We start from the raw sequence: 17,263 nt of genomic DNA, 5'->3' as shown, positions 1-17,263 counted from the left end.
TGCACCACCGCAGGGCGGCGGCTGGCGAGGACCCTCCCACCGCGAGGCCGCCCAGTCCCGTCTCAGACACGGACTCAGCCGGGTGGCTCCTCCTTTATTGCAGGGGACTGGGGACAGCTCCTTTATGAAAGGAAACCGGGGTCCGCGCGCCCCGGGCCCCAATCTGGGGCGGCCTCGCGCGCGGGGCGGCTCACGCCCCTCTCCTGGGCGGCCGCCTTCGGCCCTGGCCGCGCTCCCGGGCGGCCCCTCTGGACACCGGCCTGGCTGGGGCTCCGCGGGGCCCGGTCTGCGGCCGGGGCGGCCTCTGGCCAGCACCCCGAGCCCGGGGTCCCGGCGCAGCTTTGGCAGCTTTGCGCTGCGCCGTCCTGCTCCGCTTGGCGGCCCCGGGGAACAGGTCCTCGTCGGGCTCGGCGCCCACCGCCTGCCGGAAGTACTCGGCATCCTCCTCCGCCTGCTCCTCCTCCCGCGGGCTGCGCCCCTCGGCCTCGGGGGGCGCCCCGGGGTCCTCGGCGTCGCTGTCCCCGTCACCCTGGGCCCTCTTCATGCCCGCCAGGCTCTTCTTCCTGCGGGGCCGGGGGTCAGCGCGGGGCAGCTGGGGCGCCCCTCCCGTACCTCCCCCCCTTCCCCCACCCCGTACCCCGCGCTCCCACGCACCGGTGGGCCGCGCGCTGCTCGCGCTTGCGCTGCACGTTCTGGGCCTGCAGCTCCCGCCTCTGCATGCGCAGCCGCAGCCGCTCCTCGCGCGCCGCCAGCATGGCGCGCAGCTCCTCCTCGCTCTTGCGCACGAAGCTGTGGAACAGCACGCTGCCCTCGCCCACGCCCTCCTGGATCTTCACGAGCTGCAGCGTCATGCGGGGCCCGATCTCCGTGAGCCGCACGGCGCTCTGCTCCGCCCGCAGGTTGCCGCGCCCCGCCACCGCCTGCGGCAGCTGCGTGATATTGTGCTCGCCGTCCGGCTCGGCCTCGCTGTCCGACAGCCCCGCGCCCCTGCGGGACAGAGCGGGCTCAGCACGGGGAGTGGGCTCGGGGCCCCGCCGCCCCCAACCCGGGCGCCCCCTCACGCGGCCAGCAGCTCGCTGATGTCCTGCAGGCGGCTCATGTTGGGGAACTTCTCCTGCAGCAGCTTCTTCATGCCCCGGCTGGCGCCCACCGGGACCACCTTGATGCTGCTGCAGGGCGGGGCTCGGGTCAGGGCGCAGCCGTGGCCCCCCTTGCTCCCCTGCCCCGCCGTGCGTGCGTCAGCGCGTTTACTTCACACGGGCATCACCGCGGCTCAGTGGCTACGTCCTCATCACCCGCACTGCGCCCCCGTCCCCGCCCTCTCCCCCATGGCCACTCACTAGTGGCGGAAGTCCAGCTCCTGCGAGTCAGGGTTGTAGTTGACCAGGAGGCAGCGCTTGATGGTGTTGAGGTTCACCTGGGGGGCGGCAGAGGCTCTGAGTGAGAGCTGCACACAGCGGCAATGATGACCGTGCGGTAGGCAAGGAGGCCGGCAGCCTCCCCAGCTGCCCAGGCCCAAAGTCCTGCTTCCAGGGCCACGGAGACAGCTCACACTAGACTTCCTGACAGCTGGCACTGTCTTTTGCCTTTTTGCAGGGGGGCGGGGGGCACGGCAGCTCTGCACTGAGCTCCATCTGCACCCGTGGTTTTTTTTTTTTTTTTTTTTGTCTTTTTGAGATGGGGTCTCACTATGCAGTCCAGGCTGGCTTTGAGCTCATTTTGTAGCCCAGGCTGGCCTTGAACTTGATCCTCCTGCCTCAGCCTCCCGAGTGCTGGGATTACAGGCGTGAGCCGCCACCACCACATCCAGCCCCTTTTTTTTGAGACAGAGCCTTGTTAGGTCACCAAATTCCCCAGGCTGGTCTTGGATTTGTGACCCACCTGCCTCAGCCTACCAGGCTGCTGGGATCAGGTGTGCACCACACACTCAGTGTGGCAGCATCTTACAATAAACCCTAATCTCAGCACCGCGGGGCCCAGGGAGCTAGACACAAACTCAGGTGCCAGGCGCTGTTTCCCGTGCGCATCCAGGACAGACCAAACTCTTAACACCAGGGGCGGGGGTGCACACTTGTCATCCCAGCTGGGGGTGCCAGGGCAGGAGGAGCAGGTCAAGTCAGCTGCAGCCTGGCGGACCTGGAGACACCCTGCCTCCAAAACACAAAAACCCTCCCCCTCTGCTCTTGCCCCCATGATCACAGATGAACACTTCATCGCCCATGCCTCAGTTTCCCTATGCAAAACAGCCCCCACCACCACCCCGCACTTGAGGCCTGGCCCACCTTGTGCACGTTGATGGAGGGGAACAGGTTTTGGAACATGGTGGCCATCAGCTTCACATGCATGCCGTGGGGGCCGAAGCTGTTGAGCACCAGCAGGGGCGGGTGTGTGAACTGCTGCTCATGCATGCGGTGCCGCTTCAGTGTGGAGACTACGTCGCACACCAGCGAGTACTGCAAGGAGGGCGGCAGTGGCATATTGTGGCTGCCGTTGGGGCTGGGGCCACCCCAGCCCAGCTCCCAGCCCAGCCTCTCTGCCTCCCTTACCTTTCTGATCTGGAAGGTCAAGGTGGGGCCCCCGGGGAGGCGCATGAGCTTCTGCAGGAGGAAAGGAGGGTGAGGGCCGAGGTGCCTAGCAGGCAGGGTGAGCAGGGACCTCTGCCCGTCTCTTCAGAGCGTTTACTTTGAAGCCAGAATCATGGAGGCTCAGAGGCGTGGGGTTCATCCTGAGAGATGGGGCAGGATAGGGTGGGCAGGGGTGGGCGGGGGCGGAGCCGCTCACCAGGTAGATGTTTCGGTCAGTTCTGCTCAGGATAAGGAAGTGCGTGACCCCCAGGGGGCCCGCCACAGCCACACAGTCCTTCAGAGAGTTCTTCTTTCGAACCTGGAAATTAAAAAAAGGATACCAACAGGAATAAGAATGAAATCTCGAGCCGGGCATGGTGGGTCACGCCTGTAATCCCAGCACTTGGGAAGCTGAGGCAGGAGGATCCTTGCGAGTTAGAGAACAGCCTGGGCTACAAAGTGAGCTCAAGGCGAGCCTGAGCTGCACAGCAAGACCCCATCTCAAAAAAAACACAAAATAAATAAATAAATAAATAAAAGATTGACATCCCCACATCTCTGCTGGGTGAAGCCGATTCACGCTCCCCAAGGTGTCCTTAGGTTCTCCGTGGTGCTGGGACGGAACCCTTGGCCTCACATGCAGGGCGAGCGCTCTTCCGCTGTAGTTCCAACCCCTGTATTTCCTTGAGGTTTTCGGCGACAGGGTCTTGGCCAAGCAGTTTAAGCTGGCCTTGAACTCACTACGTGGCACATGCTGACCTGGAACTCGCGGCGATCCTCCCGCCCCTGGCCCCCTGAGGGCTGAGATTAAGACGCCCGGCTCTACCGCCATTCTTTACCATTAGCTCAAGCAAACACTAAGTCCCAAGCTGGTTGCCTTGGCTGCAACACCCCAAATCCCGGACAGAGACAAAACCCCCACAAATGTCCCTTTCTGCGGCCATGATGCCAGTACGAGGGCGGGTAGTGCCGACCTGCAAGCGGGTGGCGGTGAGCGGCTCCATAACCCGCCGCACATCCAGGCTGAGCTGCCGGACGCTGCGCCCAGCGCGGCCCCGCGCGAACACGAACGAGTGCGGCTGCGCGGCGTAGGCCTCGAGGTTGCGGAGCTGCGCTTGGGCGCGTGCGCGCTTCTGGTGCCGGGACTGCGGGAACAGCAGGGTAAAATAGTGAGCGCCGCGGTCTCGCCCTGGACCCCCTGCCCCGCGATGCTCCTAACTTCCTCACGCCACACCACTTACGCGCCCCGACTGCCCCATGCTGCCGCCTTCCCCAAGAGAGCGCGTTCGCCGGCCTCTTCCGGCACTGCGAAGCTCACTTCCGGCGCCGGGCCCGGTGACGTCAGCACGCAGGCATGCGCAGTAGGCGGCCTCAGAAGTGGGAGGAGACGGGTGGAAGTTAGTGGAGACGTTGCTATGGAAACATCGCGCGCCTATTCCTATAGAAACCTGAGCCGGGCGGGGCAGCTCAGCGGCCTCAGGAACACAGATCCAAAGGTTCGAATCCCGCCTCGCCTCATTTGCTCCAGCTTTGCCATCGTGACAACTTTCTCCCTTCCAAGGCTCCCAATGTGCTCCAAACTGCGGGTGATAACTGTCTCCCCTGCCCTGCCGGGTTAAGAAATGATTGTGTCCACCGTGCTGGCTATGGACACCGGCCCTGGGGAAGCAGTAAGGAGAAGAACTCGGCCGGTGGCAGACATTTCTTTTCGTCCCCCAGCTCCTGAGGGCCAGCCGTCCCCCGCTGCGGGCTCTCTCTGTAGGTGGGCTGAGAGATGGAAACTCCACATCACCTCTGGAAACTCTGAGTCAAGCCAGCCGGCTTTGAGAATAATTCGCCTCTTCCCTCTTTCCGTAAAAGTCCCAGTTTCAGCCTCAGGGCTCTGGCTTCTTCCCCAAAACCTGTGGTGGAGGGGAGGATCACCTTTCCTGGCTGGACATTTCTGTCCCCTTCCATCGGCTTCCCCTCCTCTCCTACACCCCCAATTCCTGCTCCTTTGCCTGGATTCCTTCTCCTTTCCCCAAATTCTGTCTCCCCTCCCCATCCCTGTCTCCTCTCACCTCCAGCTGCGTCTCTGTCAAAATGTCATCGATAAATTTGTCTCTTTTTCTAAATTTGCAATGCTGAGGTTTGAACCCAGAGTTTTTGCTTTGAACTACGTGCCCCGTCCTTTTTTATCTTGTTTTTTATTTTGAAACAGGGTCTTGCTAAGTCCCTAAATTGCTGGCGGTAGGCTGGAACTTTCGATCCTCCTGCGTCAGCCTCTGGAGTGTCAGGATCATTTCAGGCTTGAGCCACCGCCTCCGGCCAGCCACCATCTCTTGCATCGTGGATCCATTTTCCATTTTCCTCCTGTGTGCTTCCTCAGTTGCATTTTTTCATCGGAGCGCTCTCGAGGCCTCCTGATGTCTCACCCTCCCTCGCCGCTCCGCTCCGAGGTGTCTTCAGGCTGCCAGTGCAGAGCCGGATGGGCTGCGGGTGAGGGGCCCAGTGTGGGGCCCCAGTCCAGGGCTGCAGCCAGCCTGGCAGCCTCTCTCGGTGCCGGGACGACCATTTCCTCTCTGGGCCCTGGAGTCCACTCGGGTTACTCTGCAGTTGAGCTCAGCCGTAAGCGGAGAAGAGGAGACGTTGCTGGTCTGCTGTCCTCCGGGCTGGGCCCAGGCGCGTGAGTCTCTCTGCGAAATAAATGCAGCTATTTCTTCCTCCTCCGTTCGTGGTTTGCCCTTATGCAAACATGTGACTGTGTATGGGAGATGAATAGAAACTCCTAGTTGGGCAGGGGGGCACCTGGGTGTCAGTGTGTGTCTGTTTGCTGTCTCTGTGTTTGCCCTCAGGAGAGGTCCTTTTAAATTGGGGCTGTCTCTTATAAGTTTTGCTGAATGTGTGCTGGGGAATTGAATCCAGAGCCTCTGCACCAGGTTACATCCTGAGCCATTTTTGCATTCTGAGACAAGCCCTGTTAAGTGGGTAAATCACCCAGGTTGAGCTCAAACTTGGCAATCCTCCTGCCTCAGCCTCCTGAGCAGCTAAAATTGTAGGTGTGCACCATCATGCCCAGACTTTGAACAGAATTGTCTTCTTTTTTCTCCTTTAAGCTGGGGCTTCAACCCTGAGCCTTGTGTGAGCTAGAGAAGCACTTTACAACTAAACTACCCCGAGTCCTCCAGCAATGTCTTTAGGTTGTGTGTGTGTGTGTGTGTGTGTGTGTGTGTGTGTGCAGAGGCCTGCCTGCTCTGTTGGCTGTTGGCATGAATGTGTGTCTTTGTTATGCACACATAAGTGTGCAACTCTTACAGTTTTATACATGTGTGGGTTCAGGAACCAAGAAGCCAAGCATCTCATTATGGCTGCTTTCTGGCTGTGTGACCACAGGCAAGTGTCTCACCTTCTCTGAACCCTAGTTTTTCCTTCCATAAAATGAGGCTATCCACAGGAGCCAGCTCAGGCTGCTGGGATTAAATGAGCTAAGAATGCGTACCATTTAGCTAAGTGTGTGTGTATGTGAACCCAGCTACTCAAGAGGCTGATGCAGGAGGATTTCCAAGTTCAAGCTCAGCTTGGGCAAAGTAGCAGCTTAACAAGACTCTTGTCTCAAAATAAAAAATAAAAAGGGACACAAAGCAGGTAGTTGTCACTGTCTGAAGAATTCCCCCTCTGTGTGTCTGGGCCTGCCACCTCCCACACTCCCTGTGCTGCGGAGGGGAGGGGACAGCGGCCCCTAGGGCATTGACTTGTGCTATCAGGCTCTGGTGGCCCGGGCTGGGGGATCTGCTGACCTGGCTTCCGTCCTTCTGCGGGAAATGCTAAATATTTACAGTTTGGAGTCTGGCGCACTTGGGGGTGGGGGCGCACAGTGAGTCTGGGCTCCTCTTTGGGGCCTCTCCTTCCCAGCTCAGAGGCCTGCAGGACCCCCTCGGGCTGTGCCTCGCGGGCTGGAGCCTGCTGTGAACCGCGTGGGATTCGGCGGCCTCTTGGCCGTGAAGGTGAGTGGGTGAGCGAGGGTGGAGTGGACTAGGGAGTGTGGGGAGACCCCCGGCCTCTGTCTACTTGGCTTCCCGGATTCAGGCTGGCCGTCCCTGTGCTGTCCCTTTGCCTGGGTGGGGGATGGGGTGGGGGGGCGAGGAGAAGACACTGCCAGCTCCCTGCACCCCCACTTGCCGTGTCTTCCAATTCTGGAACCTTCTATGGCTCCCACCTGATTTAGAGCAGAACCCCAAGTCCTCCGCAAAGCAAAGACCCTGCACGCTGTTCCCCACAGCAGCTTGCTGCCCTGGTTTCCTCCTGCTCCTCCCCTGGTTCATCTGTCCCAAGTCACTAAGTTACCCTGGTCAGGCTCGGACCTAGATCCTCCTGCCTCAGCCTCTCAGAGAGTGCTGGGGTTATAGGCATGCACCACCATGCCCTGCTCCTGACTGGGTTTTCCAACCAGAGTGTCAGAGGCAGAAAGTAGGGGTGCTCTCTGTTCTGGGTACAGCGGGGTCCCCACTGTCCAAAGCAGCTCCCTGCACATGGCAAGTAGCCAAGCAGTATTTTTTGCACAAATAAACAGTATGGTGTGGGTGTGCATGAGACATGGCTCCCAAGGGCCGCTGGCCATACACAGCAGTGCCCGTCCCCTGCCAGTGGCTCTGTGTGCCCACGAGGGAAAGCCACCAGGTCCCTGTGGACCTGCAGGATCAGGACAGGGCACCAGGTGTAAGAAGCCAGCTGAGTAAGCGCAGAGTGATGGGGTGGGGCACACAGACCCGGGGCCTGGGGGCTTTGGGGACAGGGAACCAGTGCCTGGCAAAGAAGTGGTGAACAAAAACCCAGATTCTCTAGCCCAGTGTGCTGGCGCACGCCTGTAATCCCGGCATTGGGAGGCCGAGGCATCATGAGTTCAAAGCCAGCCTGGGCTCCATAGTTTAAGGTGACTCTGAACCACACAGTGAGACCCTGTCTTAAAACAAATGAGAATACGGATTTGGCCTCAGGGGCTGATATTTTCATGGGGCCAGGGTTCCAATCATAAACAATGGGAAGTAAATGGGGAAATTTCAGGGGTTCAGGAAGGCAGGTGAGGAAGAGTAGGATTTGGAGGGCCACTTCCTTTTTGTCCTTTTTTTCTCCTACTAGGGATTGAACACAGGGGTGTTCTACCACTGTGAGACGTGGCCGGCCCTTAAGAAAAATAATTTAAAAAATTTCTTTTTGGAATAGGGTCTCACTAAATTGCTCAGGCAGGACTCAAACTTGGGACCCTCCTGCCTCAGCCTTGGGGTGGTTGGGATTCTAGGTGAGCACCGCCACACTCGGAGCCCCGTTAGGGTGTGGGTAGTGCCCCAGCCCTGGAGCCCCCAGGTGCGAAGGCCCAGAGCCGGCATCTCCTCTGTTACCTGGGAGGGGGTGAGGCTGAGAGGCGTGGGGAGGACTGGGGTGCTTTCCCTAGGGAAGGTGGGCGCCACGGAAGGCTGCCATGGCCACCCTCAGGCTGGGTGGGGAGGAAAGAAGGCTCGAGCCTGCATACCAGGGCGGTATCTGCTGCAAGGAAATCCAGATGCCGCCTGTAGCCGCGGAGGGGGCAGGGCCGCGAAGGAATTATGTTCTAAATAACAGAGCTGACCCAGGCCTGGCGGGTGGCTGGATCTGGCGTGGACAACGCGCAGGCGCAAGGTCTGGTCTGAGGGGCTCCACTTCCACAGAGTGGGGGGCCCTGTTGGCTCCTTGCCCCACTCCAGCCCTTGGTTCACGCATCAGGCATGGTGCAGCCTCAGGGCCTTTGCACCTGTCGTACCTTCTGCCTGAGACACTTCCCTGGGACAGGGACTGTGCCTGATCTGTACCCATCTGTCCCCCCGCCCCCAGGTGGCCATGGCAGCGCCACGGCTGCGCGCGCTGCCGCTGCTACTCCTGCTCGGCGCGTCGTGGGCGCAGACGGCCGCGCCGCGCTGCACCTACACCTTCGTGCTGCCGGCCCAGAAGTTCACGGGCGCCGTGTGCTGGAGCGGGGCCGCGCGGCCCGCGCCCGAGGCCGTCAACGCCAGCGAGGTGGCGGCGCTGCGCATGCGCGTGGGCCAGCACGAGGCGCTGCTGCGTGACCTGCAGCGGCTGGCGGCGGCCGACGGCGCCGTGGCCGGGGAGGTGCGCGCGCTGCGCAAGGAGAGCCGCGGCCTGAGCGCGCGCCTGGGCCAGCTGCGCGCGCAGCTGCAGCACGAGGCGGAGCCGAGCGCGGGGGCGGAGCCGAGCGCGGGGGCGGAGCCGAGCGCGGGGGCGGAGCTCGGGGCGGAGCCTGCCTCCGCGCTGGCGCTGCTGGGCGAGCGCGTGCTGAACGCAACCGCCGAGGCGCAGCGCGCCGCCGCCCGCTTCCACCAGCTGGACGCGAAGTTCCAGGAGCTGGCGCAGCTCGTGAGCCAGCAGGGCGGCCTCATCGCCCGCCTGGAGCGCCTGTGTCCTGGGGGCGCGGGCGAGCAGCAGCAGGTAACGGGGGCCTTCTGTGCGCATGCCCTGTGCAGAGGGCGCCGTGGCGCCCACTCGTGTCCCGTCCTCAGTTCCCGAACCCCGGGGGAAGATGCAACCCGGTGCTTCCCCTGCGCCCCTGCTTGTTTGGTTCGAAACGTGGTTAGTGTCCACGCATAGTTTTACCTCATCCACTTACTGTGAGTATCTGCAGGATCCTGTACTGCAGGTCAAGGGACCGCTGTGTCTCCAGCACCAGACGGGTCCAGGTCCGGGTTTGGGTCGGGATCTCTGCGCTGTGACAGTCCCCACATACAGAGTTGACAGGAAGATGGATGTGCTTTTCTACCTCCAGGGAGACTGGGACACGGAATAACTATGTTGTGAACCCCAGAATGGGAAATATTAGGGGATTTTTCTTTTGAGATAGGTCTCACCGTACAGTACAGGTCTGGGGCCACGAATTTGGATCCTCCTGCCTCAGCCTCCCTAGTGCCGGGATTGCAGGCGTGCACCACCACGCCGTGCCTGGCTCCCAGGTGGGATTCAGTCCCGCTGTGTCTGCCCTAAGAAGCCAAGAGTTAGGCAGGAGAGGGTCAGTCTAGGAGTAGGACATCTGCTGCCTGACTTCCTGTTTATCTGAGTGCTAGCCGGTTGATTCCCCAGATGAGTGTTAGGGTGACTTCTGGTTGTCACCTCAGGTCCCGCCCCCACCCCTGGTGCCTGTGGTTCCCTTGACTCTGGTGGGCAGCACCAGTAACGCCGGCAGGAGCCTGGACACAGCCCTGGAGTCCCCGAGAGACCAGACGCTGAGACAGCAGGGGCCCCTGGCCTCCCCCTCCCCCGCAGGGCGCCCTGCCAGCCCCACCAAGCCGGCAGGTAAGAGGCGGCAGGACTGGGTAGCCCCAGTGCAGTATGGGTAGCAGGAAATAAAAGAGCAGGATTCCTCCCAGGCAGGCGAGAGGCCTGGAGGAAATGCTGCTCACTCTGCTAACAGAGCAGGAGATGGGGCTCTGATCCTGATGAAACCACCAGAGCTGAGAAGCACCTCATGGATGATAGTGTGCTTGTCTAGCATGAGCAAAGCTCTGGGTTCGGTCCCCAGCACTGCATAAAAGCAAACCAAAACCAGAAGACCAAACTTCTTAATATGCTATGCAGATAGCAAAAGGACAAATTCATAGAGGAAGAACTCTTAATTGATGGGGGGGGCAGCAGATTAGGAAAGCTGCTTTCTGAGAAGTTGGCTTAGAGTACTATCAGGACTTATATCTTGCTACAAAGACACAGAACCGGAGTTTAAGGAGCCCAGGCTCCCTGTTTGCTCTGGTGAGAGACAAGGGACTTAAGAGTCTTCCTCAAGTAAGGAAATAGCTATTGGTGTTCTTAGGTGAGGGGAAGGAAGGGGAAGCACTCTTATTTCAGTGAGGGGACCAGAGAATTGGGGGAAACACTCTTATTTTGGTGAGGGGACCAGGGTGGGAATCAGGACTCTTATTCTACTAAGGGATTGGTTGGGCCAGGCTGTGCCTCTCCTATATCCTTGTGTGTTCACAGGCCCATGGCAGGACTGTGCTGAGGCTCACCAAGCGGGTCACAGGCAGAGTGGGGTGTACGAGCTGCGCCTGGGCCGGCATGTGGTGTCCGCCTGGTGTGAGCAGCAGCTGGAGGGTGGTGGATGGACTGTGATCCAGCGGCGCCAGGATGGCTCCGTCAATTTCTTTACCACCTGGCAGCAGTACAAGGTAGGTGTGGTGTGCAGAGGCAGGGCCGGGGGGGGGGCAGGCACCTGTCCCTGTCCCTGACCGCCAGGCACACCTTGTCGCAGGTGGGCTTCGGGAGGCCCGACGGGGAATACTGGCTGGGCCTCGAACCCGTGCATCAGCTGACCAGCCGTGGAGACCACGAGCTGCTGGTGCTGCTGGAGGACTGGGGGGGCCGGGGGGCCCGCGCCCTCTACGACAACTTCTCCCTGGAGCCGGAGAGCGACCACTACCGCCTGCGGCTCGGCCAGTACCACGGGGATGCTGGGGATTCTCTGTCCTGGCACAACGACAAGCCCTTCAGCACAGTGGATAGGGACCGAGACTCCTATTCTGGTGAGGAGCCCTGCTCTTCTGGTGGGTAGACAGGGCGGTGTGACTCCTGGTGAGGGTGAGATTGCCCTCTGCTAAGCTTTAGCGTAAGGCAGTTTCTGTTGTGGCAAGAGAATAAGCGGCAGGTAGCACTTTTCTTCTGACGGGATGGGAAACCCATGCTCTCTCTCTGAGGAGGTCAGAGAGTTGGGAATCTCCTGGTGGAAGGTAGACTGCGGGAGCTGAAACACTTTGGTTTTTTTTTTTTTTTTTTTTGTCTTTTTCGTTTTTATCAGTACCGGGGATCGAACTCACAACTGCCTGCTTGCAAGGCAGGTGCTTATGCCGCCGAGCTAAATTCCCAGCCCCAACACTTTGTTTTTTGAGGCAGGGTTTTGCTATGTAGCCCTGAGTGATCTCGAACCCGCTATGTAGGCTGGCTTTAAACTGGCAGTGATCCTTCTGCCTCAGCTTCTTAAGTCCTGGGATTACAGGTGTGTACCACCACAACTAGTTCAGAACATTTTTAAAATCTAGAGCTTTAGGGGCTGGGGATTTAGCTCAGCGGCATAAGTACCTGCCTTGCAAGCAGGCGGTCGTGAGTTCAATCCCCGGTACCGATTAAAAAAAAAAACAAACAAAATCTAGAGCTTTGTGCATGCTAAGCATGTGCTCCACTGCAGCCCAGCCTCACTGTAGAGAGGAGACGATTTGACTCCTGCTGGTAAGAGGAGACTTCTATGTGGTGGAAAATGCAGGAACGGCATGATTCGCGCTTTGATAAGGAGATAGGAAAGGAATTAAGGCTGTTACTCTGAAAGTGGGAGCTTTTATTCTGGTGAGGAGATATCAGGATGTATATGCAGTAAGATTGGGAAGGGCCAGGGGATGCCTAGCCAAAGCTTTACACAAGGAGGTACTGAGAGAGGCTTTTCTCTCACCCCTCAGGAAACTGTGCCCTGTACCAGCGTGGGGGCTGGTGGTACCATGCTTGTGCCCACTCCAACCTCAATGGCGTCTGGCACCGCGGTGGCCACTACCGAAGTCGCTACCAGGACGGCGTGTACTGGGCTGAGTTCCGCGGTGGGGCGTACTCGCTCAAGAAGGTTGCCATGCTCATCCGGCCTGCGAGGCTGTGACCGTCCTTCTGTCCCCGCCATCCAGGGTGACCCAGCCTTGCCCCAGCAGCGGTGGACCTGGTCCCTGGGGGCCCCTGAGGGCGTTTCTGCGTGGGGCTGAGCTCAGAGTCCTAAGAAGCCGGTAGCGGCCTGGCCGGCTCACTCCTGGGGCCTGGCTGCCTCCTCCTCTTCCTCCTCCTCCTCCAGGTCCTCCAGGATGAGGTTGTCGAGGTCCTCCTGCAGCCCGCCCTGGCTCAGGCAGGTGGCCACAGTGGAGCCACTGCTGATGTGGGGGTCGCTGGGGTGCAGGACCTTGGGCAGGTGGTTCTGCTGGCGGCTCTTGGGGTGAGCGCACGACGTCCCAGGCACGTGGGGCTCTGGGGACAGAAACCGGGCTGAGGTCACCAGGCTGTGGGGAAGGGGCGGGAGCTGCAGAGAGCTCAGGAGACCACAGGAGATCAGGGCGCCGTGTGGGGCGGGGCTACAGGACACAGCGGGGGCCGCGCCTCAGACCCACGGGCACCCTGAGCGTCCCAAGTGGCCCGGAAGACAGGTGGGGGGGGACCATGTAGTTATGGGGACGAAGCTTCCTTTTTTTTTTGAGCCAGGGTTTCACTTCTCGGTTCTGGCTGAGCTAAGCAGCTCCAGGCTGGCTTTGAGCTCACAGTGGTCCTCCTGCCTCAGTTTCCCAAGGGCTGGAATCACCACCCTGCCTGCCAGGCTTCTGTATTTTTAAGAAATCTCTTTTTCTGATTCTGGGTCTTGCTGTATCACTGGCTGGCCTTCTCTGTATTTGTTTTAGTCTTTACAGTGCTGAGAATTGACCTCGAGGCCTTTCCTTGAGCTCCAGCTCCATTACCCTGCCTCCCCTTTGGGTGTCTGGAGGCGGGCCTCGCTGTGTAGGCCAGGCTGGCCCTGAGCTCACTGCGTAGCCCAGGCTGGCTTGGAACTCCTGGAATTTGCCTGCCCCTGCTTCCTAAGGGCTGGTGTGACAAGCGTGGGCTACCACACCCGGCCCCAGCCCCATTTTTAACTTTTCCTGTTCTGAAATAGGGTCCTGCTAAGTCACTAAATTGCACGGGCTGCGTTTGCATGTGAGATATTCCTGACTCAGCCTCCTGGGGTGCTGGGATTACAAACGTGTGCCACCATGCCTGGCTGAAACCACCCACGAGAGGACACAGAAGGCCTGCCTGCCTCCAGGGACCTGGAGTCACCCTGGGGACCCCTCCACCTCCCGGGCCTCACCTCGCCGGTTGTAGCAGTCCGCAGCCGAGCAGGAGTGGGTGTGTGCACTGCGCCGATCTGTGTCCGCGTCCCAGCGTGGGGGGAGGATCCGTGTCGGAAACACGGGGAAGCCACACCCGTAGCAGGGGGACTGGGACCCCATCTGTGCCCAGCCCCTGGGGACACGCAGGGCTGTGAGGGTCTGGGGCGGGGCCAGGGAGGGGCGGGGCCGGGGTGTGGGCGGGGCCGAGGCGGGGCGGGGCCCTCACCGGAAGTTGTGCCGACACCGCGGGCAGTGGAACTCGGCCAGCCCCCACATCTTGTCGCCTGGCACTGGATCGTAGCGCTTCCGGCATTTGTGACATCGGGACACCTGGGGTATGCGGAGAGGGGATCAGGGGTGGTCAGAGGCTGCTGGGGATAGGATCGGGGGGCCATGGACCGCAGTGGCTGGCATTGGCTGCAGGAGCAAGCCAGCTGGTTAACCATTTCCCACAAGCACAGCACTTAGCAACCAGGGGATGCAACAGTCACATTTGGGGTTGTGGTTTGGGGGCCAAGTTTGATTTTGCACTCTACTGGAACACCAGCCCCAGACTTGTAAACATTTTTTTTTGGAACAGGGTCTCCATAAGTTCTCCAGGCAGGGCCTGAATTTGAAACCTTCCTGCCTCAGCCTCCCAGAGTACTGGGATGACAGGAAAGAGCCACTGCATCTGACTCCAGTTCTGACCTCTGAAGCTGCTGTCAAACTGCGGCAGCATCAGGGTCAGGCCCTGGGGGCAAGGGTGTCAGCCTCAAACTCAAGGTCAACAGTCCAGCTCTGAGCGCCGTGTTGCACACCCGCGACCCCGGCATTCAGGAGGCTGAGGCAGGAGGATGGCACGTTGGAGCCCAGCCTGCACTGTGCAGTGAGACCCCGTCTCAAAGGAACCAAACAAAATTGCAGCTGTGCCTTAGGGCTGGGCTCGGAGGTCAAGATGCTGGAGCCCTGGGGCTGGAGGTCAAGGTCAAGTTCTGGGCTGTCACCTCCTTCCTCTGGGGGACACGGCGCCACCACACATGGTCACAGCTGGAGCAGGCAAACTGCCGGTCCACGGCGGGGATGAGGTCGTCCTGGGCGCGCTGGAACATGCGCAGGTTGGCTTCGGTCAGCGGCAGGAGCGAAGTGGCCACGGCCTGTGGGGTGGGGACAGGTCTCACCCGCCTGCTCCGCAGCAGTGCTCGCAGGCTGCCCTCTCCCTCTGGGGGTCAGCTCCACGCACCCTGGCCGCACAGCAGCCACCAACGCACCTGGATGTCCTGGTCCTGTCTCATGTCCTCTGGAGGGTCCTGGATGGAGACATGGGAGGAGGGCGGAAACGGGAAGATGCTTGTAGCTCTTCAGCCTGTTTATTGAGGGCGGGGCCCATGCATGGGGGCTCCCAGCTGAGGAGCCAGGGGCTTGCTTTCATGTAAAAGTAAGGTGCTAGAAGCCCGAAATGGTGGGTGCATGTAATCTAAGCACTCGAAAGGCCGAGGCAGGATGATCTCTTCTAGTTCAAGACCAGCCCAGGCTACACAAGTGAGTGAGTTCAAGGCCAGCCTCAACTACACAGTGAGATCCTGTCTCAAAAAACAAAACAAACCAGAGTTGGGTGCCCCCAATTCCCCAGGGGCTGACAGCAGCACCTGCTGACTGACAGCTGGAAACGCAGCCCTGAGCATCCAAACAGCAGCCCTTTGAAGTGGGCGTCTCTGTCCCCCATTGCTCAGATGAGGAGACTGAGGCTTACAGCTTGAGATCACCCCACATGTGTGGGGCCAGCTGAGACCAGGCGCCCAAACCCCCTCCTGCTTGAAGATTCTATATAGTCCTTGACACAGATGGAGGTTCAAACCCGGCTCTACTGCTGCCAGCTGTGGGACGGGGAGTGCAGGTCCCCATCTTGGGTTCAAATCCCAGCTGCTGCCTGTTTAGCGCAAGAAGCATCATGCTCTGGGGCCTCCGTTTTTTTGTTTTTTGTCTGGCTAGGTAAATAGCTCAGTGGCACAGCACCTGCCTGGCAAGGGTGAGGTTGTGAGTTCAATTCCCAGTAGAGAACAAAAAAATAGAACAAAGTTTCCTTTTCCTTAGAATGGGAAGGAAGAAGGACAAAACTCGCCCCTGTGGCCTAGTCTGGCCACAGGGGAAGTGGCTGACCCGTGATCAGTGCCACTGCCTGCTGTTACTCCCACAGCAGCCTCTAGATGGACGAACACCCCACCTCCGGGCAGGTGAAATCCAGTGCTCACCCCGAGGCCCAGACAGCTTGCACCTGAGGACCCCACATTCATGCGTTCATCATTCAGCAGCAGGGCCCCTTCCCGCCGTTCCCCACCTAACAAAATCAGCACGCAGTGGGCGCCCACTGTTTGCTCCACGCACACCGAAAGGCGGGTAAAGTGAACAGGGTTGAGGAACCGGGGATCCCCATGGTTGGGCTGGGTCCCCTCCCCCAGAGGAGAAGGGGACAGGTTACCTGGGCATCCAGGCCGTTAGCCAGCCCCTGGCCATCTTGCTGCTTGACCCCTAGAGTAAGGAAAACAACCTTGAGGGATCTGTCCAGAGTTCCAGGGCGCCCCAGCCCGCCCCCCAGCTCTCTGCGCCCACCACGCCCCCTCGGGGGGCGCCACGCGTGCTGCCCGGCCCGGGGGTCAGGACGCCCGGCTCACCGTACACGATGGAGCGCCCCACCCCGGTGTGGTCGCTGCCGAACCTTCGCATCAGAGCCCCCGCCCTCTGGGGGGACACCTTCCCGTGAAACTTCTCGCGCAGGCGCCGGACGCTCTTCTCCAGCTGGGACGGGACAGAGTGGGGGGACCGAGGTGGGCGAGGGGGACCCAGGGTGCCATCGGCCCTCCCTCACCCGGGGTGTCATCTCCAGGCCTAAACTGACCCTTGATTTTGGCCTCTGAGTCCCCACCCCCTCCATCCCTACGTGGCATTTCCTGGAAAAAGCCAAAGTCCTCGGGCCATCGGGGTTGGAGGGACGCGCAGGGGGGCAGCACCCCAAGCCTGGGGGGGATGACCCACGGCCTCTGACCCCTGACCCCGCAGGCCCCCAGCTCCTGAGGAGGCCGCCCTTCTCTCCAGGGGAGGCGGAGACGGACGTGGCAGTCAGTGTCCTTTCCCGGGGGACGCCCCGAGTTCAGCACGGGGTGGGGGCGCCCCAGGTCCGCGCGCCTCCTCCCCATCCCGGCTGCTCCCGTCCTCCTCGCGCCCGTCGCGGTCCCCGTGCTCGGGCCTGGCGTGGCCGAGCCCTACCTCCACGCCTTCCTGGGCCATGGTGGCGGCGCCGGGCCCGCGAGGGTCGCACTGCGCGCTGGCCGCCCCCCGCCGAGGCCCGCTCGCGGCCGCCAGCAGGAGGGGGCGGAGCCTGCGCAGGCCACGCCCCCGCCCGCCCGCTTTCGCTTTCGATTCTCGGACTCCGGGCGCCGCTCAGCCTCCGCTCGTGCACCCCAGAGCCGGGCGGAAGCGGGGAGCGAGGGGGCCGAGCGCCCTGCGGCGGGCCTGCGCACCTCGGCGGGAGGCGGCGCTGCCTCTGCAGTCGGTCACATGTCCCCACGCTGCGCGGGGTCCGCGTCTGCACGTCCCCCGTGGGGGCGGGGCCGCCTCGCGGATCTGCCCCCTCCGTGGGTCCCTCTGCTCCTGCCTGCCCCCCAACCCTGGCCTTCCCCCGGAGCCGGCACTGTTTAGGGTCTGGACCTTTGAAAACTTGCTCGGAGGTGGAACGTCAGTCTACTGCTCTGTGCAATGGGGCTGACCTTGCGCACGCCCTCACCCCGCACTGGGGAGGCTGAGGCAGGAGGAGCTGTGAAGTCC

At 60.9% G+C, this 17,263-nt stretch overlaps 3 protein-coding genes and 1 non-coding gene across 6 annotated transcripts; 1 reads left to right on the top strand and 3 right to left on the bottom strand.

Annotated features, from left to right (window-relative positions):
- Positions 1-77: 77 nt before the first annotated feature.
- Ppan (peter pan homolog) lies at positions 78-3,940 on the bottom strand. Of its 2 annotated transcripts, none has more exons than XM_063228632.1 (9): positions 3,806-3,940; positions 3,539-3,709; positions 2,782-2,883; positions 2,547-2,597; positions 2,283-2,453; positions 1,341-1,417; positions 1,062-1,166; positions 655-987; positions 78-563 (listed from the first exon to the last, which is right to left on the bottom strand). In XM_063228632.1, exons 1-9 carry the CDS (start codon positions 3,821-3,823, stop codon positions 191-193), a joined length of 1,401 nt encoding a protein of 466 aa, XP_063084702.1. In that variant the 5' UTR covers positions 3,824-3,940; the 3' UTR covers positions 78-190. The 2 variants fall into 2 exon arrangements, with proteins under 2 accessions (XP_063084702.1, XP_063084701.1); XM_063228631.1 differs by having other exon boundaries at positions 1,062-1,169; positions 3,806-3,939.
- Positions 2,655-2,739, bottom strand: LOC111755093 (small nucleolar RNA SNORD105). Its single transcript, XR_002789683.1, has one exon. It is a non-coding gene; the product is annotated as a small nucleolar RNA SNORD105 (small nucleolar RNA).
- A 165-nt stretch (positions 3,941-4,105) lies between the features above and the next one.
- Positions 4,106-13,290, top strand: Angptl6 (angiopoietin like 6). Of its 2 annotated transcripts, XM_013145270.3 has the most exons (7): positions 4,106-5,229; positions 6,456-6,547; positions 8,409-9,020; positions 9,701-9,878; positions 10,557-10,744; positions 10,828-11,098; positions 12,023-13,290. In XM_013145270.3, exons 3-7 carry the CDS (start codon positions 8,415-8,417, stop codon positions 12,211-12,213), a joined length of 1,434 nt encoding a protein of 477 aa, XP_013000724.1. In that variant the 5' UTR covers positions 4,106-5,229; positions 6,456-6,547; positions 8,409-8,414; the 3' UTR covers positions 12,214-13,290. The 2 variants fall into 2 exon arrangements, with proteins under 2 accessions (XP_013000724.1, XP_003460913.1); XM_003460865.5 differs by lacking the exon at positions 4,106-5,229 and having other exon boundaries at positions 6,374-6,547.
- Positions 11,884-16,963, bottom strand: Shfl (shiftless antiviral inhibitor of ribosomal frameshifting). Its single transcript, XM_063228635.1, has 8 exons — positions 16,706-16,963; positions 16,114-16,237; positions 15,921-15,970; positions 14,713-14,751; positions 14,449-14,598; positions 13,689-13,792; positions 13,441-13,595; positions 11,884-12,569 (listed from the first exon to the last, which is right to left on the bottom strand). The coding sequence occupies exons 1-8, from the start codon at positions 16,724-16,726 to the stop codon at positions 12,352-12,354; spliced, it is 861 nt and encodes a 286-aa protein (XP_063084705.1). The 5' UTR covers positions 16,727-16,963; the 3' UTR covers positions 11,884-12,351.
- Positions 16,964-17,263: the final 300 nt, after the last annotated feature.

Source organism: Cavia porcellus, unplaced genomic scaffold, assembly GCF_034190915.1.
Source record: "Cavia porcellus strain 051 isolate PalLab524CR breed Dunkin Hartley unplaced genomic scaffold, mCavPor4.1 scaffold_17, whole genome shotgun sequence".
NCBI lineage: Eukaryota > Metazoa > Chordata > Mammalia > Rodentia > Caviidae > Cavia > Cavia porcellus.
The sequence above is the reverse complement of the archived record's forward strand: the minus strand, read 5'-3'. Positions and strand labels throughout refer to the sequence as shown.